This window comes from Natrix helvetica (assembly GCF_964273705.1).
Source record: "Natrix helvetica genome assembly, chromosome: 5".
Lineage (NCBI taxonomy): Eukaryota > Metazoa > Chordata > Lepidosauria > Squamata > Natricidae > Natrix > Natrix helvetica.
Window position 1 is genome coordinate 107657040 of NC_138551.1, and position 24778 is coordinate 107681817.

At 47.1% G+C, this 24778-nt stretch overlaps 1 protein-coding gene across 2 annotated transcripts in view; it reads right to left on the minus strand.

Annotated features, from left to right (window-relative positions):
- Positions 1-4271: 4271 nt before the first annotated feature.
- Positions 4272-24778, minus strand: part of ANXA7 (annexin A7) — a 56537-nt gene continuing 36030 nt past the window's right edge. Inside the window, exons 9-14 of one of the 2 annotated variants that reach the window (XR_014175553.1) lie at positions 19906-20076; positions 16121-16291; positions 15919-15994; positions 14337-14449; positions 4959-5510; positions 4272-4872 (exon numbers count right to left, since the gene is read on the minus strand). Coding sequence is in view for 1 of the 2 variants with exons in the window: in XM_081955248.1 (XP_081811374.1) it covers positions 5388-5510; positions 14337-14449; positions 15919-15994; positions 16121-16291; positions 19906-20076 (654 nt within the window). In the remaining variant the exon portion in view is untranslated. The other variant, XM_081955248.1, reaches the window with a different exon arrangement.

Consider the following 24778-nt stretch of genomic DNA (forward strand, 5'->3'; position numbering starts at 1 on the left):
GCTGGACTTCCCTGGCGCTACCCCCCACCGCGAGGAGGCGGGACCAGACGGTCCAAGCTGGTACTGCCCCAAGCACCTGATGGAACCGGATAGGTTCCAGACGGAGCTTGGGCCATTACCTGTAGCCCTGACCCGCGCTCGGTCGGAGGACCTAGCGGCCGCCTGGAATAGGGCGGCGGCTGGGGCCTTGGACCGGGTTGCGCCTTTGCGACCTCTCCTGCGACAGCAACCCACCCGGGCTCCTTGGTATACCGAGGAGCTGAGGGTGATGAAGCGCCATAGGAGACGTCTAGAGAGCAGGTGGAGGTCCTCACGCTCCGAATCTGATCGAACACAGGTAAGAGCCTATTTACGGACCTACCTTGTGGCATTAAGGGCGGCCAAACATAGATATTGCGCCGCTCTTATTGCGTCCGCGGATAACCGCCCTGCCGCCCTGTTTAGGGTGACCCGCTCCCTCTTCTCACAGAGGACGCGGGGGGCACCCTTGCAGGGCAGAGCAGAGGAGTTTGGGGAATATCTGCAGGACAAAGTCGCTCAGATCCGGAGTGGATGGGCCCCCCTCAGTGGACCAGACGGGCCGCCAACAGCGAGTCTTGTGAGACCATCCTGGGAGGAGTTTGATTCTGTTGCCCCCGAGGATTTGGATAGGTTGCGTGGACGGCTGCGACCCACCACATGTTTAATGGACCCGTGTCCCTCCTGGTTGGTACTGGCATCTTGGGAGGTGACCCGAGGCTGGCTTCTGGGCCTGGTGAATGCCTCATTGGGTGAGGGATCCTTGCCAACCGCCTTGAAGGAGGCGGTGGTGAGGCCCTTACTTAAGGGGCCTTCACTTGACCCATTGGAGCTAGCTAATTACCGTCCAGTCTCCAACCTTCCCTTTTTAGCGAAGGTTGTTGAGAATGTGGTGGCGCAGCAGTTTCCACGACACCTTGACGAATCCGATTATCTAGACTCACGCCAGTCCGGCTTCCGACCCGGGCACAGCACGGAGACAGCCTTGGTCGCGTTGGTCGATGATCTCTGGAGGGCCAGAGATAGAGGTTGTTCCTCTATCCTGGTCCTATTAGACCTCTCGGCGGCTTTTGATACCATCGACCATGGTATCCTATTGCGCCGGTTGGAGGGGATAGGAGTCGGAGGTACCATTCTGCGGTGGTTCGGCTCCTACCTCTCCGACCGGAAGCAATGTGTATTGACAGGGGGACAGAGGTCGACCCCGAGGCCACTCACTTGTGGAGTGCCACAGGGGTCGGTCCTCTCGCCTCTCCTGTTCAACACATATGTGAAGCCGCTGGGTGAGATCATCCGTGGTTTTGGGGTTGAGTGTCACTTCTACGCTGATGATACCCAGCTGTATATTTCAACCCCAAACCACCCCAACGAGGCTCTCGAAGTGATGTCCCGGTGTTTGGAAGCCGTCGGGGTCTGGATGGGGGACAACAGACTTAAACTCAACCCCTCCAAGACTGAGTGGCTGTGGCTACCGGCACCTCGGTTCAGCCAGCTGATTCCATCGCTGGCCATAGGGGGCGAACAATTGCCCCCTGTGGAACGGGCGCGCAATTTGGGCGTCCTCCTTGATGCCCGGCTGTCAATGGATGACCATGTGGCAGCCGTGGCAAGGGGGGCGTTCCACCAGGTTCGCCTGGTGCGCCAATTGCGCCCCCTACTGGACCGGGATGCCCTACGCACGGTCACTCATGCGTTGGTGATGTCCCGCCTGGATTACTGCAACGCTCTCTACATGGGGCTGCCCTTGGGACGCGCCCGGAGACTGCAGTTAGTTCAGAACGCAGCCGCGCGGACTGTGATGGGGAGTACGAGGTACTCCCACGTAACACCTCTCCTGCGCGAGCTGCACTGGCTACCTGTGGTTTTTCGGGTGCGTTTCAAGGTGCTGATTACCATCTTTAAAGCGCTCCATGGCACGGGACCAAGTTACTTGCGGGATCGCATCCTCCCACATACATCCCTGCGGCCAATTCGCTCACACAGAGAGGGACTTCTCCTGGTGCCGTCCACTAGGCAATGCCAACGGGCGACACCAAGGAGTAGGGCCTTCTCTGTGATGGGCCCAACCCTCTGGAATGACCTCCCCCCCGACATTAGAACCACTACTGACCTCCGCTCCTTCCGGCAAAAATTGAAGACTCACCTGTTCCGATTAGCAGGCCTGGCATAATTACAACTGTCCCTCCTGGCAAATGTATTAACTGGTTATTTTAGGGGTATTGTTTTTAACTTATTGTGTGTGTTTTAGGGGTTCAAAATCCTATATTTATATATATTGCTTTGTACAGTTCTTTTAATTCCATTTTTAACCTCCTCCATTCCAACTGTACATATTCAATTTTTATTGTATTTTGATATATTTTGCATGGACTGTACACCGCCCCGAGTCCCTTTTGGGAGAGGGGGCGGTCTAGAAGCATGAAATAATAAATAATAAATAAATAAATAAATAAATAAGATCATTAAGCTCATTCAGACGGCTTCCACCATCCACATTTATAATGCAACCTGGAAGGTATTTAGTACCTGGTGTCAGAAAGGGTACATAGATCCTACATTGGCCTCTGTGGCGGATGTTCTGGAATTCCTGCAGGAAGGTTTAGAAAAAGGACTCTCGTCAAACACACTCTGACAACAGGTCGCAGCTTTGGCCTCTGTTATTAGTATAGAGGGTTTTAATTCTCTAGCTCACCATACTAGTTAGAACCTTTCTCAGGGGCACCTCTAATTTGCGGCCCCCAATGGTATACCTTTATTCCATCTGGGATTTGCCCAAGGTATTACAGGCACTGACCATGTAAACCCTTAAGGGAGGCTAGTCTTCGCCTCCTCTCGTGTAAGGTATCATTCCTAGTGGCTATCACATCTGCCAGACGGATATTAGAGTTGGCAGTGTTGTCAATGAGAAAGGATTTCTGTGTGTTTCATGTGAACAGTGAGGTCCTGCAGGTGGACCCTGCCTTTATGCCTAAGGTTAGCTCCTTGTTTCACCGAGCACAGAAGTTAATACTGCCAACTTCTGTCCTAGGCCTAAGCATGCTTTAGAAAGGCAATGGAATACTTTAGATGTACAGAAAGTCCTCCGCATTTATATTTCTGGAACATCTTCATTTAGGAAAACCAAGGCCCTGTTCGTATCCTTTTAACCATCAACTCTGGGCCACAGGGTGAAACATTCCTCAGTGGGTTGTTGGCTAAGGGCTTGTATTGCCAGAGTATATGAGAGCCAGGCTCTCCCAGTGCCCAGGGGGATCACATCCCATTCTACAAGAAGTGCGGCTACTACAGCTGCTTGTGGTACTGGCGTCAGTAGAAGAGATATGTAGGGCGGCGATGTGGACATCACCAGTGTCATTCATCCACCATTGTAGACTGACGCATACTCTTCTGCAGAAGCAGCTTTTGATCGGCATGCTTCGGAAGGTGATTGAGGAGGATGGCACTTTGGGCCAAGACAGATAGGACTTCCAAGAGTTTGGTGTGTCCCATCCTGGACTCTCCTGTCAATACCATGGAGAAGGGGTGTTGGTCTTACCTGAATGCCCTTTCTCATGATGATCGACGGGAGAGTCCAGACTTATCTGGTTGACTGCTTGGCCAGTGGCCAAGAGAAGGTGAAGTTTGGACTGGACGGAGTACAAGATTCCGCTCACTTCATCTTCATTGTTCAAGACTGAGGACCTTTGCCAAAGAGGCATGTTTTCAGAATTTCAATTCAGTCAACAAGCTAGCAGTCTAGAATAACCTATCCTATCCTGGACTTTCTTACTTAAAAGATTGATTTTCTTGAAATTGAAAGTATACCAGTCACTAATTAAAATCTCCATCCAAGTTAGCCAGATTAAAAACTGAGGGAATAATTCTGTGTAAAACATCTGGGTGACTTTCTGTTGGACCTTAGTAATTAAAAAGGGTCTCTTATAGCAACTTCTAAATACTAATTTAATTGTCACTATTTTATGGTTTTGCAAAGCCATCTTTGTTCACCATATCTTTCAGCTCCCCTGAAAGTTGGAGGGCAATCAACTTTGGAAGAAGATCTGTATAGGAAATGAATCTAAATCTGACCTGGATCTAGGAAGAGCAGACTGCCTGTTAACAGGACCATATCTATATGTACCTGCAAGGAGACTGAAGGAAAGCAGTTTTTGCAAGGTTAAACACAAGGAGATAATGTGATTAGCCATCTTGCTCCCAACCACAGACTGTCAACTGTCCAACTAGTGAACAAACAAGGACACACTCTCAAGAGATTTAAATTCTCAAAAGTAAAACTTTATTGGATACATCATATTGGTACTGAAAAAAACAAAACCAGCTCTGGTTTTCCCGCGCAAATGCTTGTCCAGTTAAACAATAATTTCCCCTTCTCCCCACCCCAGGGTGATCACATTGTCCAATTATGAGACATTCTTTTGTTATGGAAACAGTCCCTCTCTTTCCTTGATGCTCTCATAATCTCTGCATTCATTTTCTACATTTCATTTCCACCTTCCATCCCCCCAGTTCATTGGCAATTGAAAAGCGTTAAAGTTTGAAAGAAGCAAAGTGGTTCAATCTTGACAGATACTAAGTTTGCAGATATCACTTTCAGGAATTAACTGATTAATTATTTCTAAGCTATTAGAGACTTTTGGAATTTGGAAAATGTCAGATCAACCTACCTTCAATCCAGAATGAAAGAAAAATTTAATCATAAGCTTAGAATTTAAAGAATCTGAAATAAACAGCAAATAGCTAAACAATATTTAATCTTAGAAAACTATAAATTGACTAAGACAGGGGTGTCCAAACCTGGGAACTTCAAGACTTGTGGACTTCAACTCCCAGAACTCCTATGCTGGCTGGGGAATTCTGGGAGTTGAAGTCCACAAGTCTTAAAGTTCCCAAGTTTGGGCACCCCTAGACTAAGGTTCTAAATAAAATTGGAATATTGAAACTTTTACAATAGTATTTTGGAAAATTATAAAAACAAACTGCTTTTCATGGGAAATGGACTCTGGGTTTTTACAAGACATAATAAAGATGCACAATGTTATAATTTCAAATTTTATGAACAATTACAAAAACTGGACATGCTTACATTGTCTGAGTGTGGCTCTTATCATCTCCTTTCTCAGAGTAAACATTATGCAATGCACACAGGAGTATGAAATAAGTAACAGCCTTTGTGACAATACAGAACAGGCACATTTCAGGCAGCAGGTTTATTGTAAAGTACATGATGCACTAAATTAAAGCAATTATATGTGAAAAGAACCTGATGCATACTTAATTGTCTAGGATAATTTATATTTTTATACTCTCTTGATAGCTGGTAGTGATAGTTGGCTATTTGCAGCTCTTGTTTTACTTTCTGAGAGTGCTTCCTACTGACCCACGATGGCCAAGAGCAACCGTCTGTAATCCCCGCTTGTGTCACTTGAAATCATGGTTGCCAAAGTCTTGTGGTACATCTGTGTGAACAGCTGTTTGATCTGTACAAGATCAATCTGTCCCAAAAGAAATAGAATAAAAATATAACATGGAAGAAATGTAAAGCCATAGCTTCAGATTGAAAGGACACTACAGGTAATCTCTGGGTTAGAAGCATTCCCTTAGTGAATGTTTGAAGTTACACGATAAGTTTTTGCAAAACTTAACAAGTCCCAAAACTACGAATCTTGCAGTACCATGGCAGTTGTTTGCCCTTACAAACAGTTGCAGATGCTCTGCAACTTTCGTCCTGAACATTGCCAGCCAAAATGGAGCTTCTGAAAGACTGATTCGCCCCTCCGACATTCCTTTCGGGCCCCCAGAGGCCTCGTCTGGCACGTTGCAAGTGGAAATGGAGCTTTTGAGGAATGGAGTCACTACTCAGAAGCTCTGTTTGGGCCTCATACACTCCACAATTGCTTGCCACCCACCCAACCTGCAAAGCTGGTCACCTACCATGTGAAGATCTAGCAAGCAGTCTCCTTTCTAGCCTCTCAGCCATGTGTCCTTCTGCAGCTCCATTCGGGCTAGCAGGTTGCTGGCCGAAATGGAGCTTCTGAGGGCCAAATCTGCCCCTCCGATGCTCTGTTGGGGCCTCCACGAGCCTACCCAGCCCATTACAGGCCAAAATGGAGCTTCTGGGGTGTGTGTGTGTGTGAATGGATCCACCCCTCCAATGCTCCATTTGGGGGTCCATGGGCCTCCCCCGCCAATTGCAGGCCGAGTGGAACTTCCAAGGGGCACTTTAGGAGTCTATTCTCTGCAAATTGAGGCCAGGATGTTTGCAAACAGGGGGAAGGTTTTGGTCCTTCAGGCCTTCCTCCATTTGCCTTGCTCTTGTTTCCTTGCTGAAGCCTGCAGGGAGATTGCATCCCTGTAGGCTTCGGCAGCCCTTTGCAAAAACTCTTTTTTAGCACCAGCAAAGCTTGGGAGGAGAAAATCCCTCCCTCTGAAGCTCTATTCCTACCGGCAAAGGGCTGCCAAAGCCTACAGGTACACAATCCACAAAGCACTTTGGCAGCAAAAAAGGCCTATGGCCCTCTGCACCTTTATCATCACTGAAGCCTTGAGTGGCTCAATGGCGAAAATGGCCTGGAAAATGCGCATGTGGCCCTCTGGGCCTGTTTCATTGCCAAAGCTGTTTTCAATGGTTTGGCCCTGAGAAAGGAGGCCAGGAATGGCTCCCCTTTTCATCACCAAGCCATCCTCAAGCAGTTTGATAGCAAGAAAGGAGGCCTGGAAGTGCACACACGGGCCTCTGGGCCTCCTTTCTCACTGCCAAACTGCTTGATGAAGGCTTTGGTAATGAAAAATGAGGGAGCAGGCTTCATCTGTGAAGTGATCCATTGTGGCAGGATGGGGGGGGGGGGAGGGGAGCAACTGTGGGGACTCCATGAGGGAATGAGGTATCTGTGGGTTGAGGGATGCCTTGGGTGGCCTTAAGCAGGTGGCCTATTCCATCACTAGCCTCCCCTCCCCCCCATGGCCTTCACCATCCCAAGACACCTCACATGCATTTAACAAGCCACACATTCGATTAGCAAATGTCTGAACGAAAGGCGGGAGTGATTGCTTTCAAGGTACGAATCCTCGGGTTCCAAATGGAATGGGCAGGCTCCATTAGATTTGTAACTCAAGGACTACCTGTACATGTGCTAACTCAACCTTGAGATTTATCTCAGTCACATGGGAGCTGACTTTTGGACAGAGAAAAGGAATGTACAAGCAAAAGCATTGTTCAGCATTAGAAATGCCAAACCATGCTTTCCACTACATTATTTGGAGAATGACCATTGTCTTACCTGAAGGGTCCTTTTCAGGGCGCTGCAACGGAGAGTCCAAAGAAGGGTTAAACACAGCCAATCTGCCCAGAACTGAATTGAAAACTTTAAGCCACGCCTCTGGTGCCGACTCTCCTCAGATTTATTCAATGAAGACGTGGAACAGTTGCGCGCTGAAACTTCAACTGGAAGTCTAATATGGAACAAGTCAAAAATAGTCCAACAACAATAACAGAAACAACAAACAACACTGTGACTTCACAAACACCAACGGAGAATAGACCCCAGGGCGGGGTGGACTCTCCGTTGCAGCGCCCTGAAAAGGACCCTTCAGGTAAGACAATGGTCATTTTCCAGGGCGCTGCTCTGGAGAGTCCAAAGAAGGGACATGCCCAAGCTAACTGTCACTAGGGCGGGAAGGCTCAGCCATCAGGGTCGCTCCGCTGGTATGGATGCCCTGAAGAACACGCCTCCCAAAGGCCCCTTCCGCCGATGCAAAACTGTCCAGTTTGTAATTTCGGACAAATGGAGACAGAGAAGTCCAGGTGGCCGCCTTGCAGATCTCTTCAATCGGTGCCTGTGTAGACCAGGCAGCTGTGGTGGCGGCGCTTCTAGTCGAATGTGCTGTGATATTGCGAGGCACAGGAACGGACTGTAAAACGTGGGCAAGCGCAATGCAGGCTCGCAGCCATCCGCCGATGGTAGATGAAGAGACCTTCTTGCCTTGAGAAGCTGGTTGAAAGGAGACGAATAGAGATTCGGATTTCCGAAAACTGGCCGTGCGCTTGATGTATCTGCGAATAGTCCTGCGCACATCCAGCATGTGCCAGCGCTTTTCCCTCGGGTGCCGAGGATGCGGACAAAAATCCGGAAGGACCACCTCCTGCGCCCGATGAAACCAGGAATTGACCTTCGGAATGAAGGAAGGGTCCAGCCTCAGGATTACTCTGTCGTTACGAATGAGACACAAGTCCTCTCTGACTGACAAGGCAGCCAGTTCCGATATGCGACGAGCAGACGTGATAGCGACCAGAAAAAACGTCTTGAATGTGAGGTGTCTGAGACTGGCCGTCTTAATGGGCTCAAACGGGGGCCCGATGAGGGACCGCAACACTACATTGAGATCCCAAGATGGGTATCTGTGGACCACTGGGGGTCTCAGGTTGGTCGCTCCCCTGAGGAAACTGCGGATGGTCGGATTCCGGCCAAGAGATGCGTAGCCCTCAACTGAGAGGATGGTTGACAGGGCTGCCGCCTGGCGCCTCAGGGTGTTAGGTGCCAGGCCCTTGTCCAAACCTTCCTGCAGGAAGTCCAGGATGACAGGAACCGAAGCAAGGGGCGCAGACGTACCATGAGCCGTGCACCAGCTGGCGAAGGATTTCCAAGTGGCGTCGTAGATGCGCGTCGTGGACTGCCGTCGTGACGCTTGGATGGTGCCAATCACCTTGTCTGACAACTTGCCTCTGCTTAGGAGATCCCTCTCAAGTGCCAGACGGCCAGCTGCAGCCACTGGGGTTCTGGATGTTGAAGGGCCCCCTGGCTGAGAGAGATGTCCTGTGGAGGAATCCGCCACGGTGGTGTGATCGAAAGACTCACCAAGTCTGCAAACCAGGTTCTCCTGGGCCAGTACGGTGCTACCCGCAGCACCTCCGCCTCCTCTGCTAGGATCTTCCTGATGACTCTGGGAAGAAGAGGTAGCGGGGGAAAAGCGTAAAGCAGACCTTTCGGCCACGGGCCGTGCAGCGCGTTGACTCCTTCCGCCCTCGGGTCGTGGAACCTTGTGAAGAACCGCGGAAGATGCACGTTGGCCGCGGTGGCGAACAGGTCCACCAGCGGGAGGCCGAACCTCTGGGACAGTTGCTGGAACAGCAGCGGATGTAGACGCCACTCCGAGTGGTCGACTGTGGATCTGCTCAGCCAGTCCGCCTGGGTGTTGCTCGTGCCCGAGATGTGCTCCGCCTGAAGAGAAAGGAGATACCTCTCCGCCCATCGACCCAAGAGCTCCGCCTCCTTCATCAGGGATCTGGAGCGCGTTCCCCCCTGTCGATTGATGTGCGCCTTGGTGGCGACATTGTCTGTCATGATGCGCACGTGGTGGCCCTGAACGGTGCTCTGGAAGCGCTTCAGCGCAAGCCTGACTGCCCTTAGCTCCAGCCAGTTGATGCTGTGAGCGGCTTCGGAAGGGGACCACCTGCCCTGTGCGAGCTGGTTGTGGCAGTGGGCCCCCCAACCGAACAGGCTGGCATCCGTTGTGATGGTGAGCCTGACTGGCTCCTTGAATCGCAGGGCCGGAGACAACCACCACTTTAGAGAGCGACGTACCTCTGCTGGAACTGGAATCAGTCTTGTTGAGCTGCTTTTGTTTGTTCTTTGATATGGAAGCAGGAGCCACTGTAGGGGACGGGAGTGAAGTCTCGCCCAAGGCACGATTGACAGGCACGAGATCATCTTGCCGAGGAGCTGTGAGAGCTGAACCACCTTGACTAGACGTGACTGCTGCACCTGAACGACCATCTCCCGAAGGCTGGCCACCCTTTCCGGGGGCAGGGATACTTTGCACGAGGTGGTGTCGATGACGGCCCCTAGATGCTTCAGTCTGGTCGTGGGAACGAGATGACTTTTTTCCAGGTTGATGGTGAACCCGTGGTCCCGGAGCGCCTGCATGGTGTGTTCTAGGTCGCTGACAGCTTGTTGATGCGATGATGACAGAATGAGAACATCGTCTAGGTAACAGTGGAGTCTGACCGGACGTGACCGTAGAAAAGCCGCCACGGCTGCAAGAACCTTTGTGAATGTCCTGGGCGCCGATGACAGGCCGAATGGCATTGCCCGGTACTGGTAATGGAGGCCCACGTAAGAGAACCTCAGGAACTTGCGGTGGGCTTTGCGGATAGGGATGTGGAGGTAGGCCTCTTTGAGGTCTATGGACGTTAGTATATCGCCTGGCCTGATGCACCCCAAGATGGACTGGAGGGACTGCATCTTGAACCTGCGATATGTCACGTGGTGATTGAACCTCTTTAGATCTAATATCCCCCTCCACCCTCCTGAGTTTTTGGGGACCAGAAACAGGATGGAGTAAAACCCTCTTCCTTCCTGGCCTGCTGGGACAGGTTCTATGGCCCTGATCTCCTTGAGGTGCCTTATCTCCTGTTCCATGAGGGATCTTTTGACTAACCCTGAGGGAACTGGACACCGGATGAAGTGGCGGGGAGGGGGGGACCAGAATTCTAAAGTGAGACCCATGCGGACCGTTTGAAGAACCCACTGGTCCGACGTGGTCTGCTCCCATTTGGCGTGGAACAACTGCAACCGGCCTCCTATGGGAGCTGACCTGTGATGGTCATTTATACCTCCTAAAGGGTCGGGAGCCGGAGCCCCCCCGAAATGGCCGCTTGGAGAAGGGCTGCTGGCGACCTCTGTCTCGAAAGGACTGACGGTCCTGAGACCGCTCACCCTGCTGGGGATACGCCCGATGATAGGGGGCGGAGCTGGTGGAGGGCTCATTGTTCCGAAAGGCCTGCCTCCTGTAAGAGCCAGGACCTTTACGATCAGGCTTTTTGGTGACTGATGGCATCACTTTCTTTTTGTCCTTGTTTTCCACAAGGACTGGATCAAGGACCTCACCAAACAGCTTGTCCCCTTTAAAGGGGGCAGTAACAAGCTTCCATTTGGAGCGCATATCCACATTCCAGTGCCTAAGCCACAGGAGGCGTCTGGAAGTAACATTAGACGCTAGGGCACGCGAGGCAAACTTAGCAGCATTCAGAGTGGCATCAGCAGTGTACTCTGTGGCTGCTATGATTTTATTGATATCCTGCCTGACTTTAACGTCCTTGGCAGGTATCTTCCTCAACAACTGCCTCAGCCACAGGAGAGCCGCCCTGGAGAAAAAGGAGGCTGAAGCGGAGGACTTAATGGCCCATGCAGCTGCCTGATGGGTCTTGTGACAAGCAGTTTCGGTTCTCTTGTCCTCAGCCTTGAGCCCCTCCAACAGGTCAGGAGGGAGCACAGAAGAGGAGGTAAGAGCCGCTACAGGGGGATCGATAGGAGGGAGCTTGAGCAGCTCCTCCAGGCTGGCATCCACCGTATATAGCTTCTTGTCATGGCTGCTGGGGGTAGCCATGGTAGCTGGCTGCGCCCACTGTCTTTGAACTAAATTGAGGAACATCTTGGGTACAGGAACTATTTCCTGGACCGAAATGGGTTCCTCAAAGAGATCCCCAGATAGATCATCAGGGTCTACAACCACCTGAGCTGGGGGGGTGGACCCCATGTGAGTTGAGATCTTAGCCTTATCTAAAATGGTTTTGAAATTATCCAAATTAAATAAGCCTGAAAAGGCCAGCTTTTTGGCGGGGCTTGCCTCATCCCCAGAGAATTCAGCTTCCTGCCTAGGAAGAAATTCCTCTTCTTCCTCCCAGTCTGACTCATCGGAGGCCACTGAAGAATGCAGGGACGGAGGTGGAAGGCTAGGAGTCATCTCTCTGGAATCCTCCTGGGGTTGCAAATGGTGGGTCTTGCGAGTGCGCTTGCCACCTTTTCGCATGCCTGCCTCAATGCCCTGGGAAATGGCCCTGTTAATTATTTCCTGCATTTCAGTGGATAGGTTAGGCCCTTGGTCCTCAATGGGGCGAACCCTTTGAGTGGGCCCGGGGATCGGCTGTTGAGGGGCTAAGGGCCCCATTGGAGCTGGTCCCTCCTCCATATCAGAGGGACAGGCAAAGAGATCAGCCTGATCAGCCATGGAATGGCCTGGAGAAGTTGCCATGGCCAAGGAATCCCCTTCCTCTTCACTATCAGAAATGGGGCCTCCCTGGGCTGGAGGAATTTCCCTGGAGGGCTCCCCAGGAGACACCGAAAGGGAAGATTGGGCCTGCTGTTGGGCTTTGGAAACCTGTTTTTCTAAGGCCTTCTGTCGCCTTAATGCATCTTTGTCTAGGCCTGAGCCCTGCTTGGGGCCATGCCTGGAGTAAGGCTTACTCCCTCTAATGGCCTCCCTGGCAGTTTTCCTGGCCTGTCTTACAGGGGCTCTGGAAGAGACACCCTCAGAAGTCTCAGGGGCCTGATCTGCCATGGTAACAATCACTGGTTGGGGCAGTAGGGGGATGGGAAAACCACCACTCACCACCTCCAGAAAGCCCACCGCAGCACGATGCTCCTGAGGAGACAGAGAAACTGCAAGGCCTGAAGTAGTTTGGAATTTCTTAGGCGCGAGCAGAATTCGCTCCCAGCACCTGCAGGAGAGTAAAGGAGGCGACCCAGCAGGCCACGATCCCACGCCGCTATCACTTGCTTGGATTGGGGCCCAGGTCGCCGGTCACACCGGGCAAGTCTGACTCCACGCGGCTCCTGCAAAGAGCCAGGCACCAGGCAGCTGCGGCCAAAAACTTTTAAAAGTAAAGCCGGAAGATTGCGCAATCCAAAATGGCGCCCGGAACTCACCGGAGCTTTTGCGCGCCAAATTTAAAGAGGGAAGAAGCCAAAATGGCTGCCCTGGAAGCCCACGCAGCAATTTGACTTGCTAGAAGCACAAATTGTAACGGAGGGCTTCCAGTGGGAATCGGCCCCCAGTAGGGGTGCCCCAACAGCGCTGGCGTCGGCACTCCGACCCACGCGCTTCCCCCAACAGCTGCCTGTGGCTTCTAGGAGCCAGAGCAAAGCCCCGGACTCCAGGAGAGCCGAAAGGGTGAGAAAAACCCAATTAAAAAGGGAAAAAAACAAACTTAAATTTAAACTCACCAGCCTGCTCTAAAAATCCTTAAATATGCTGTTTTAAAAAATTATTCTTCCTCTGGAGAGTCCAAGGAATCAATCTTAGAACTGGAGAAAATCTTAAAGCGCGTCTACTGGGCTAGCTGAATTGAAAAAATCTGAGGAGAGTCGGCACCAGAGGCGTGGCTTAAAGTTTTCAATTCAGTTCTGGGCAGATTGGCTGTGTTTAACCCTTCTTTGGACTCTCCAGAGCAGCGCCCTGGAAAATTAATATAAATCAACTACCAATGACTGCAATACATAATGACTTCAAATTATTGGTATGTGTATGTCTATAAAATACATTTTGTATATTTTTCAGATTTTTTTTTCTGTTATAATTTTGCCTATTTTTTTCCCATTTGTTTTTGTTGTTATATTTAAAACCAAATAAATTTATACTCTTATTAATACTTTTATTTTTAAAAAGTCCCTATTTATATCACTTTATATCATAAGTCATTGTGAGCAATGAGACTGGCACATTTCCTTTATTTACGTATATTTTCAGTGAGTCCAGAAGAAAGCTGCTGGATCAAGAAGAATTACCTGGTGGAATTACTTTAATTTAAAAAGCTAAGTTGCTACAGGCAACAGCTTTTTTCTAAAGCTCCAATGCTCTCATTACTATGAACTTTTCAACTGGCTTTTTTTGCTGTCATGAGAAATTCCTTTATAGAAAATATATAAAAGAATTTCTCATTTCAGTAAATAATAATAATAATAATAGGAAAATACAGTTAGTCCTCAACTTACAACAGTTTATTTAATGACTGTTCAAAGCTAGAGCGGCACCGAAAAACTGATTTATGCCCATTTTTCCCACATATGACTGTGTGAAAAATCCCCATGGTCATGTGATCAAAATTCAGATGCTGGGCAACTTATTTATGTGTCCTAGGTTCATCACCTTTTGCTTTTTGTTTTTGACAAACAAGGTCAATGGGGAAGCCAGATTCACTTAACAACTATGTTACTAACTTAACAACTGGAGTGATTCAGTAAACAACTGCAGCAAGAAAGATCATAAAATGGGGCAAAATTCACTTAACCATTGTCTTGCTTAAGAACAAAACTCTGAGGCTCATTTATGGTCATTAAGTCAAGGACCACCTGTATTGAGTTAAGGACAATTCTTACATTATTCTAGTTTTTTATTGTTATTTTTCCTCCCAAAAGATGTCAATTCATTTTAAGATTGAATTGAACAGTTTAATATTAAAGGTATAAAAACCTCTTAAGTGATTCAAGTGGTCCATTGTGCAACAACAAGACACATATATACTATCAGAAAGTAAGCATTCTTACCTCACTACGAGTTACAATAATTCTAACCAGGGCAGAATCATCTGTGCCAGCTCCTTTCATGGCATGATGAAGTCTTTCTGCAAAAAAGGCTGGGCGATTTAGAGCACATTGTACTGCAAGAAAGCAAACCCAAGAATATGTCCACAAGTTAGCATGGGAACTAAAAAAAAACGTTTTCCAGGAAAAGGCAGAGCTTTTTCAAATACAAACTTTAGACATAAAACTTAATTTTACTATAAACCAGTGGTGAAATGCAAAGTTTTTTACTACCAGTTCTGTGGGCGTGGCAGGGGAAGGATATTGCAAAATCTCCATTCTCTCCCCACTCTGCGGCCAGCCAGAAGTGGTATTTGCCGGTTCTCCAAACTACTCAAAAATTTCTGCTACCAGTTCTCCAGAACCTGTCAGAACCTGCTGAATTTCACTCTTGCTATAAACTGCAAATGTTTGTCTTATTCTTTTTATTTTCATTATAATATTTAGATCTGTTTTCCACACTTCCAAATATGGGTTTGGTTGAGCCCCTTTTAAGAAGGGAAATGAATGGAAAGAAGGGAAATGAATGGAAGCCAGAGATCACTGTACACCGATAGAGGTAGGTGGGAATATATATCATTTTTTGGATTATAAAATGCACCGGAGTATAAGACGCACCGGAATATAAGACACAACAAAATTTTGAAGAGGCAAATTAAAAAAAAAAATTTTGCACTCTGCAGAACTCCCCAAAATGGGCCTGTTTTTTATTTTAAAAAAGGCATGCATAGCCTTTAGGGGACTTCCAGAGTGCTCCTGGGGGCTGGGGGGGGGCAAAAACAAGCAAAAGACGGCCCATTTTTCCTACGTTTTTGCCCTCCCAGCCCAGAGCACTCTGGAAGCCTCCTAAAGGCTATGCATGGCCATTTTTTGCAAAGGGGGCGGGGTTTCTGGAGGCCAAAAGTGCTGTATTGAGTGTATAAGACGCACCCAGATTTTCACCCTCTTTTTTGAGGGAAAAAGATGTATCTTATATTTTGAAAAATACAGTAATTCAGTTTGTTGAGATTTGTGATTTCATTTTTAAACTTGGTGCGCTATGTAATTGGGCTTCAGTCAGATTGGAAATCTGTCAGAATGGAAGAGAGGGGAAAAAGCAAATCAGAGGTAGCACTAGAACTAAATCCCTGACATTAAGAAGCCCTTGATTGCAAGATGGCTCTTCCTTTCAGCCCAACCATTTTTCTACTTGCAATCTCAAATCCTCCAGAAAAAAACAAAAAAACAGATGACCATGAGTTGCTTTATTTATCATAAGGATAAATGAGAATTACTAGAAGAAGTGAGAATGCTCCATTCCAGCTCCAAGCCATAGGACTTTTTTTAATGGAAACACTTATTGGGAAAAAAAAAAACCTCTCAAAAGAATGCAAATAACCAGCTATCTGCAAGGAATATAAATCCTTCCATTCCCCACCATCCAGTTAGAGCAGAAGCTTCTTGGATGAGGAGTGTAATGTCTTCAAAGAAAAAACAAGAAAGTCCTGTTGCCTCCTGAAAAAAAGCACCTTTGGGACACTTATTGAAAAATGTGAAAATAACTTACAAATAGTCTTCAAGCCACGCTCTACATTTCCTGAAAATTCCCGGCCAATGCTGCTTAATAAATCACGGTTAGCTATCTGCAAATAAATGTCAGGGAAATGAAAGAAACTGTATAAAAAACGCTGGTGGAGCAAAATCATTTTTCCCCCTTTTGCAGGCAACAGTTTACTAGAGGTGCCCCACCCAGTCTTTCTTTGTTGTACCTGTGAATAAGCTTCCACAGTGGCTTTCAGCTGGGGGAAGCTTCTGGATGCGAGGATCATGTTGAAGCAAGACTCATCTGTTCCCAGCTTTCCTTCCCCAGCTTGGTAAAGTTGTTGCGCATCCTGCTGAGCTTTTTGATAGTCTACAGTTTGATTCTCGTCCCGATTACCCTGCAAAGAAAAACCATGCATCAAGACCCCTGCGCACTAGCTTTCACTCGTCACTAAATACTTAACAATATAAACAATGAATACCACTGAATTCTAAAAAAATTAGTCACACAATGTTGTTTGTAAAATTACTTTTAATAAGAATTCATCAAAAATAGAAATTAGTCATGCATCATTTCTAAATCCAATGTTTCATATTTAGTGCTCTTTCCCATTCACATTACTTGAAAGATTTGAGGGTGGGCTGTGGCAGAATTTATTCAACAATTAACGTTTCAGTTATGTGATTCAAAATATATTCAATAATACTTTTCTTAGAGCATTTCTTTTATAAATGTGATCTGAAGTTACTGCGCTAAGTTAGGTTAAAAGTTACTTGTTCAAACCCCTCCCCACTGCTCAGTCCAATGCAAGTCAATCACCAGTTGTTGGTGATAAGAAGTTGTTTTCTCATCTTCTTTGGAGCTGAGACAAAATAGATGGCTCCAACCAATGCCTCCCTCCTCCCTAGCCCTTTCAAAGGAAAGAAAAACCAAAGCAGTTAAGTGGTCATAAAAATACCAAGGCCCCCGCCTTCCTCCAGAATGGCAGCATCTCGATAGGGATCTATTGCAGGCCTGTATAACTGAAGGCCCATGGGCCACATCCGGCCCACGGAATGCTTAGATCTGGTCCCTGGGGCCGACCTGGAAACAGTGACGGACTGGCCCGCAGTGCCTCTGCCAGCAAAAAGGAGCTCAGAAGGGCTGAGCGCTGCCTTCCCAACGGCTTCCAGCAACCCTCTGATAGTGGAAATGGAGCTCAGGAGAGCTCTGTTTTGCTGGCAGAGTGCTTGGGGCACAGGTGCCCTGACAAGAGTGATGTCAAGATGGCCACCCCATCCCCACCCCCAAGGTCAAACCCTCAATGAAAATGAGCTTGACACTCCTGATCTATGGGGACCTGACATGCTGCCCTCCCCCAAGAAAAGTTTTTGCCACTGTCTTAGTAGTGGGGATCTTTTGACATGGGACAAAGTGGACGTGTTTCAAGAACAGGTCGGTGACCACCCAAATGATGGTGTTTCCTGCACATTCTGGCAATTCTAGTATAAAGTTCATAGAAATCTCTCTCCAGGGTGATGAATGCAGCTATTGGCTACAGAGGACCAGGTGTTTTTCCCTTGCCTGCACAGATAAGGCAGCTGGCTACATAGCTCTTGATGTCTTTTTTGAAGGATGCCACCAAAATTGTCTTTTCAGAAGGTGTAAGGTTTTTACAAACCCAAAGTGTCCCGCTAGCCTTGAGTCATGGCAGGTTTGCACAAGTTTAAATCTCTGATTGGCTGGAACATGTACTTCTCTCCCACCTAGGTAAGCCTTCATGCATGGAGCAGGAGTTTTTATGGCTGAGGAACCACTTGTTAAGGTCTGCTTAAAAGTCAAGGTAGTGGTGTTATCTGGGGAAGAGTCCCCCTTTGGTTGCGCTCCACTTGAGCAGCTAGTTGCGATGCTGGGAGTAAGGGCTTGATTAGTTCTGGCTTCGCACTGTTGTACTGTGGGAGCCCTGATAGGACATCCTCCTATTTTCTCCCCCCTCTCCTGGTAAGTAGCAGTGTGAAGTTAAATATTTGAAAGTGCCCACCATGCTTGTTTAGGGGACAGTTTTCTTGGGTCTTTGGAGCCTCCAGATTTTTGTGATTGGCCCACACCTTGAATAGAATCTTGTTCTCCTCCAGAAAGTGGCACCAAGTGAGAAGAGCCCATCAAATGGCATAGGCCTCCTTCTTCCACACTGACCAACATTGTTCAGTTTCAGTTAATTTTTTGGAGGTGTATGCACACGACTGTAGTTGGCCCTGTGCGTTCTCCTGCAGTAGGACAGCCATGATGGCTACATCGCTGGCATCAGCCTGAATAACAAAAGGCTTTTCCGGGTCCGGGTGCCTTAGCAACAGTTCAACTAAAAGTTTTTTTTTACTTTTCAAATGCCGCTTGGCACTCCATTGTCTATTTTAAGGGTTGGCTGGGTTTTGGCTTGTCTACCCCCTTTGTTTTCAGCAGGTTAGTGATGGAGAGGCAGTCTGGGCAAACTGCAGGATGAATTGTCTGTAAAAGATGGCAAAGCCAAGGAAACTCTGCAATTATTACTTCGTGTGGGGAGGTACCTAATCCAGTACTGCCCTCACTTTATCTGGATCCATTTCCACCCCTCATGGGAGATTCAGAACCGCAAGTAATCTATCTGGTCTTTGTGGAACTCGCATTTGGACAGTTTAACATGCAGTTTGTCTGCTCGGAGTTTGTTCAGGAACGCTCTGACCAACTTCATGTGCTTTGCTTTTGTCTGGGTGTAAATCAATATGTCGTCAAGGTATACTCAAACACCCAGGGATGATCTCATCCCAGGGATGATCTAAATAGCACAGTCTCTGGAACGGTGGAGTGGGAGCTCATCAGAGCTCCATTCACTGAACATTTCAGTTAAGTCCTGGTATTCTTGGGGCACACCCAGCAGCTGCTCTCCCTTTGATGCAGCTACCACTTCTCTGTGAGGCTCATCTCTTGCCTTGAGGCTGATGTTGCATGAAGCTTGCTGTCCCTTTGGGAATTTCAGAAGCACTTCTTTCCAGTCCACCCACGGGTTCCACTATTTTAGCCAGGTTAGCCCTAGGACGAGAGACAATTACATACCTGGGGCTATGACAAAAGTCAGTCTCAGAATGATCTTTCATGGTTAGTTCCAGGGGCTCGGTGGCGAATATGGCCGAGACACCCCTTGCAATGGACCCGTATAGCTGGCAGAAGGCAATCGGGTTATTTAGTCTTCTCAGCTGGATTCCCAGCTTCCCCACAAGGGTTGGGCTTATAAGACACCTGGTCCACCCCGAGTCCAGACCTTTAGGATGACTTTCTTCCCCAAAATGGAAATTAATAGTTCTATGGGCAGGGTGAACAGTTTGATGGGCCCACTTACCAGGGAGGTCATCTTCAAAGTCATTATCTGATGGTCCTGGTTCTTCTTCTGATGCGATCAGAATTTCTCTTCCAGGTTTTGGGGATAGACGGAACTCCATGACCTCGCCGCTCTTCAGGACCATGTCTTTTGCGCATTGTGGGGTTTTAGTTGGGTTCCCTCCAGGTAGGTGGGGTGTGTGTGTGTGTGTCTTCATGTGGCACTCAGCAGCTCGGTGACCCTCCCTTTCGCACTTCAAGCAGGAAGTCATCCCACAGCACTGCTTTTCTTCAATGGGCCTTCTTCTCCTAAGACCTCTGCTGCACTTCTGTAAACCTTGCTCTGGCGGCTTCTTGAATCAACAACCTATCTTCAACTGCTAATCCTTTCTAAATCTGTCGTGGTTTTGCCTTCTTCCATCTCTACTCACTGTTTCCCAAAGATTTTATGTTGTAAGGATCAAGTTGCCTATGGGAAATTAAAGCCTATGGAAAATTATGAGAACCTATGCTACTTCTCCTATGGGTCAGTTTCTATTTACCATCTAAAACAATAAATGTACCTGGCTGGATATATAGATGACAGGAAGCTAAAAAGTAGTGGGCAAACACCCAAAGTTTCAGTATATGAATATGCTTCACAAACAAATATATTGTGAGAGAATGCAGTTGTTATCTCACCTGACACATAGATACAAGTAATCGTTCAAAATGACCAGATGTATCAGCCCGAATATCATGCTCAATATCTCTTCCAAATTCATTCTTGTAACATTTGACTATTTCTTGAATCTCCTGATTTGTTCTTGTGCAAAGAATTTCAATCAATACATTTTCTTGGGTACCTGCACCCTGAAAGCAGAAAAACAAAGTTGCCATATCAGCACCAAAAAGAGTGCTAGAAAAATGGTCACATGTGTCTTTTATGGTACATCAACATCTAGGCTAAGCTGCTTCATATAATAGTGCAAGCATAAGCCACATTATGCAATGTCCAACTCCCAAATAAATCAGTATTAAGATTCTATCTTTAATCACCTCTTCCTCCTCCTAATTTTCTGTGAAGTCCTGGCTGGTTCTACTTCCTGAGATTACTTAATGTACACTACAGCCTTCCTAATTGTGGAAAGACATATAAGTTTGGAAGGGGTGGAAAGCCTCACAAGCTTTTATAGTGTATGTCACAGTCTAAATGCCCTTTGGCTTCTCTAACTTCTTTTCAATAGTAAATTCCTCAACTACAGTTAAGGAGCAGTCTTAAGAGTTTAAATTTTCTTCCCTTTTCTTAAGCAATCTTACGCTGTCCCTCTCAGTCTGATTTGTTTTTGTGCTTTTTGTCCCTTCTTTCCATTTACTGCCCCATCTCCCTGATGCTTTTCTTCACTTCCCAGGCTCTACTGTTTTTATTCTGTCTCTTTCTTCTGTCCCATACAAATTAGCTGCTATTAGAGTTCAAACTGAGCTGTTCTGACTGAGGCTTCCCAAGACTCCTTGTCCTGACAAAAACCCCTTTTGTTAATTTATTTGAATTCTACTCATTCACATCCAGAAAAATCTTTCAAGGGGGGATTTCCAGTCACAGACCTTATCTGGCTTGGAGAGCTGCCAGGCCGATATCTGCAAAACTTGGCAAGGAGTCTCGGGGAGTCACAAACCAATTAAGTGAACTAATTGTCTCCTGCAAACTCCACTCCCCTTTCGCTCCTCTTTTATTTCCTCTGGAAGGGGCCATTCATCGTCCACCTGTGGCGTTACTCCCAAGTCGACCCCTGTTCCTTAGCTGTTCCCTTCGTCTGGCAATTCTGCGCATGCGCACACTGGGAACAGACCCCAGCTGTTTGTCTGCCTCACTGATGTCTGACTCTGAAGGCAGCTGATGACTGGCATAGACTCCAGGATTGGCCCATGTTCCAACCCAACCTCCTCACTGTCCAAATCTGCTGCCAGCTCCACTGGCCTCTGGCAGGGCACAACAGGTGCCATTTCCACTACTGAAGCTTATGGCTGGTCCAGCCAGGCCTCCATTATAAATAGAGTAGGGGGCAGAGAACTGTAGATAGGAACCAGAGCTTTTGAGTTCCTGTTGACATTTTTGGTACCCACATTGGAAGTTGCAGAACTGTGACCACATAAAAGATAAGCATGATTTGACAGGCATAACATTTAGATCTAATAAGATCTAGTAAAACCATTCCCAGAACAAATACCCCTTTGCTCTACTAACAATAAAAGAAGAGGAAAATATGGGTTAAAATATTCATTCTTGCTCAGAAATTCAAATGCTCTAGAGCAGGGGTGTTAAACTCACGACATCACAGTGGCATCACGTGATGTATCAAGACTTTTTTCCCCTTCACTAAATCCGGCGTGTGGGCGGGGCCAGCACATGACGCATCCGGCCCACAGACCGGGAGTTTAAGAGCCCTGCTCTAGAGTATCTTGGTGGTGATATTCTTCCTTAGAAGGATATCAAGATCAATTCAATTCAATTTATTAGCGCTTATAGACCGCCCCCTCTCCTGAAAGGGACTCGGGGCGGTGTACAGTCCATGTCAAAGAACAAAATTAAAACAATTAAAATTACTAAATGGACAATATATATATACAAATATAAAATAGATGGATAAGAGGAGGATAAAAGATGTGCAGGACTGTATTGCTAATAAATAATTAAAATAAACAGACATTAAAATCCCAATACCCAATAAAATTAAGTCTACAGAATAATCCCCTTAAAAACCAGTAAAAATATAAATGCCAGGAGATAGGCGTTGAAATTATGCCAGGCCAGCCAGTCGGAACAGGTGAGTCTTTAGTTTCTGCCGGAAGGAGCGGAAGTCGGTGGTGGTTCTAATGTCGGGGGGGAGGTCATTCCAGAGGGTTGGGCCCATCACAGAGAAGGCCCTACTCCTTGGCGTCGCCCGCTGGCATTGCCTAGCGGACAGCACCAGAAGCCCCTCCCTGTGAGAGCGAATTGGCCGCTGGGATGTATGTGGGAGGACGCGATCCCGCAGGTAACTGGGCCCTATGCCATGGAGCGCTTTAAAGATGGTGGTCAAAACCTTGAAACGCACCCGAAAGACCACAGGCAGCCAGTGCAGCTCGCGCAGGAGCGGTGTTACATGGGAGTACCTGGTACTCCCCATGACTGCCCGCGCGGCTGCGTTCTGGACTAGCTGCAGTCTTCGGGCGCGTCCCAAGGGAAGCCCCATGTAGAGAGCATTACAGTAGTCCAGGTGAGACGTCACCAGTGCATGAGTGACTGTGCGTAGGGCCTCTCGGTCCAGGAGGGGGCGCAATTGGCGCACCAGGCAAACCTGGTGGAACGTCCCCCTTGCCACGGCTGCCACATGGTCATCCATTGACAGCCGGGCATCTAGGAGGACGCCCAAATTGCGCGCCCGTTCCACAGGGGGCAGCTGTTCGCCCCCTATGGCCAGCGCTGGAATCAGCTGACTGAACCGAGGTGCCGGTAGCCACAGCCACTCAGTCTTGGAGGGGTTGAGCTTGAGTCTGTTGTCCCCCATCCAGACCCCGACGGCTTCCAAACACCGGGACATCACTTCGACAGCCTCACTGGGGTGGTTTGGGGTTGAAGATTTGATCTTTTTGAAGATCAAAAATCTTTGACTTGATTCTAATCAATATGGAAAACCATTGAGGAAATGGAAATAACAGGAAAATTTCAAGGAAAGTGCTATGTAATGCAAGATTCTTTTATTTTAAGGGAAGAAAACTGAATGCAAATATCTATTTTAAATATAAAGTGGGGAATTTTATTATAGTAATAGTGAATGTGATTAATGGCAAGAGAAGCAAGTGATAAAATGAGTACCAAAAGGGTAGGAATTTAGTATCAGAGAAGAAATCAAATTGATCTGGCTTAGAAAAAGAGAGTTATATAATTATATACAACCTTGAAAAACTTCACAGTATAGCTAGTCCTCACTTAACGACCCTTATGAGATCAGCAATTCTACTGGTAAGCAAAGTAGTCAGTGTGGGAAATCACCTGATTTCAACTTTCCTTTCCAGCTGGAAAAAGATAAGACCAGTCAGTTTCACACTTTTGTTTGCCTCCTATCCTAACCCCAACCTTTGGAAGCCTGGCCTGCCTGCTTATCGTTCTATACATATTGAAAGCAATGAGGTCATGCTGCTGGGAGCTGCAAGCATTCTATGCAGAGAGCCAGTAGTGCTCTTTGGAAATCCCTTCTCCAATTTCTCCATTTTGTGAGGAAGGGAAGGGAAGAAAAAAGTGAGCAATTTTTGTGGGCAATCTCTCTTTTGCCCCTTTCCTGCTGCTGGTGGTGCAATTGCATTGCTCTCATATGGAGGCCAGTCTTCCAAAGGCAGGAGAGTGACTAGGTACCAAACAAAATTTGAAAGTGTGAAACCAATTACCATATTTTTGGGAGTATAAGACGCACCTTTTTCCCTCAAAAAAGAGGGTAAAAATCTGGGTGCATCTTATACACTGAATACAGCATTTTTTGCCTCCCGAAACCCCGCCCCCCTTGCAAAAATGGCCGTGCATAGCCTTTAGGAGGCTTCCAGATTGTTCCTGGGGGCTTGGGAGGGCAAAAAACGGCCCATTTTTTGCTCGTTTTTGCCCCACCAGCCCCCAGAAGCACTCTATAAGTCTCCTAAAGGTTATACATGCCCTTTTTTTGACAAAAAATGGGCCCGTTTTTGCTCATTTGTGCCCCCCCCAGCCCCCAGGAGCACTCTACAAACCTCCTAAAGGCCATGCATGCTCGTTTTCATGAAAAATGGGCTGTTTTGGGGAGATCTGCAGAGTGCAAACAATTTTTTTTTTTACTTTGCCTCTTCAAAATCTTGGCTTATACTCTGGTGTGTCTTATACTCCAAAAAATTTGGTAGTCTTGGTCTTTCCAGCTACATAGTACAGTCAGTCATGTTAATTTCCACCTAGCAAATACCTTACTCTACTTAGCAGAGCTCCCGGTGCCAATTAAAATCATTCAGCAGGAGCTACCTGTTAATTGTGAAGTTACAGCCCACTCACAGCCCCTCTCTGTCAGCCTTTCCAGATAAGGAATCAATATTTTATCTCAGACATCCTTATAGTTACAGAAGTAAGAATGTGATTGTCTTCAAACCTTCCTTATCTAGGTTAAAAAAATGTCTTGTTGAAACTGAGATATCTAAGCAAAAAGGATGTGTGCCAGGAAAATGGAAAAATTAAGTAGTATCCCTTCAGTCCAAGGTTAAAGTTGCAAATTTCCAGAACACTAAAAAGAAAATAAATATAAAAACACCCCCAGCCTTTCTGGTTCAAGGAATTATTAGGGAAAACATACACAAATGTCTTTATAACATTAAACCAGGATTATTTTTAAATTTCTGCATAATTAATTTCTGTTTTTAACTGAGTTTAATATCCATTATTTCCTCAAACTAGGAACTTTGGTGCAATAGATATCCCCAAACTTCCCTCAGAAATTTCTATCCAACAGTGATCTTACATTGTTTCAGCGTATCTCCCTATAACGTTTACCTAACTTTTTTGCTAAAAAATTGACATAGTTTT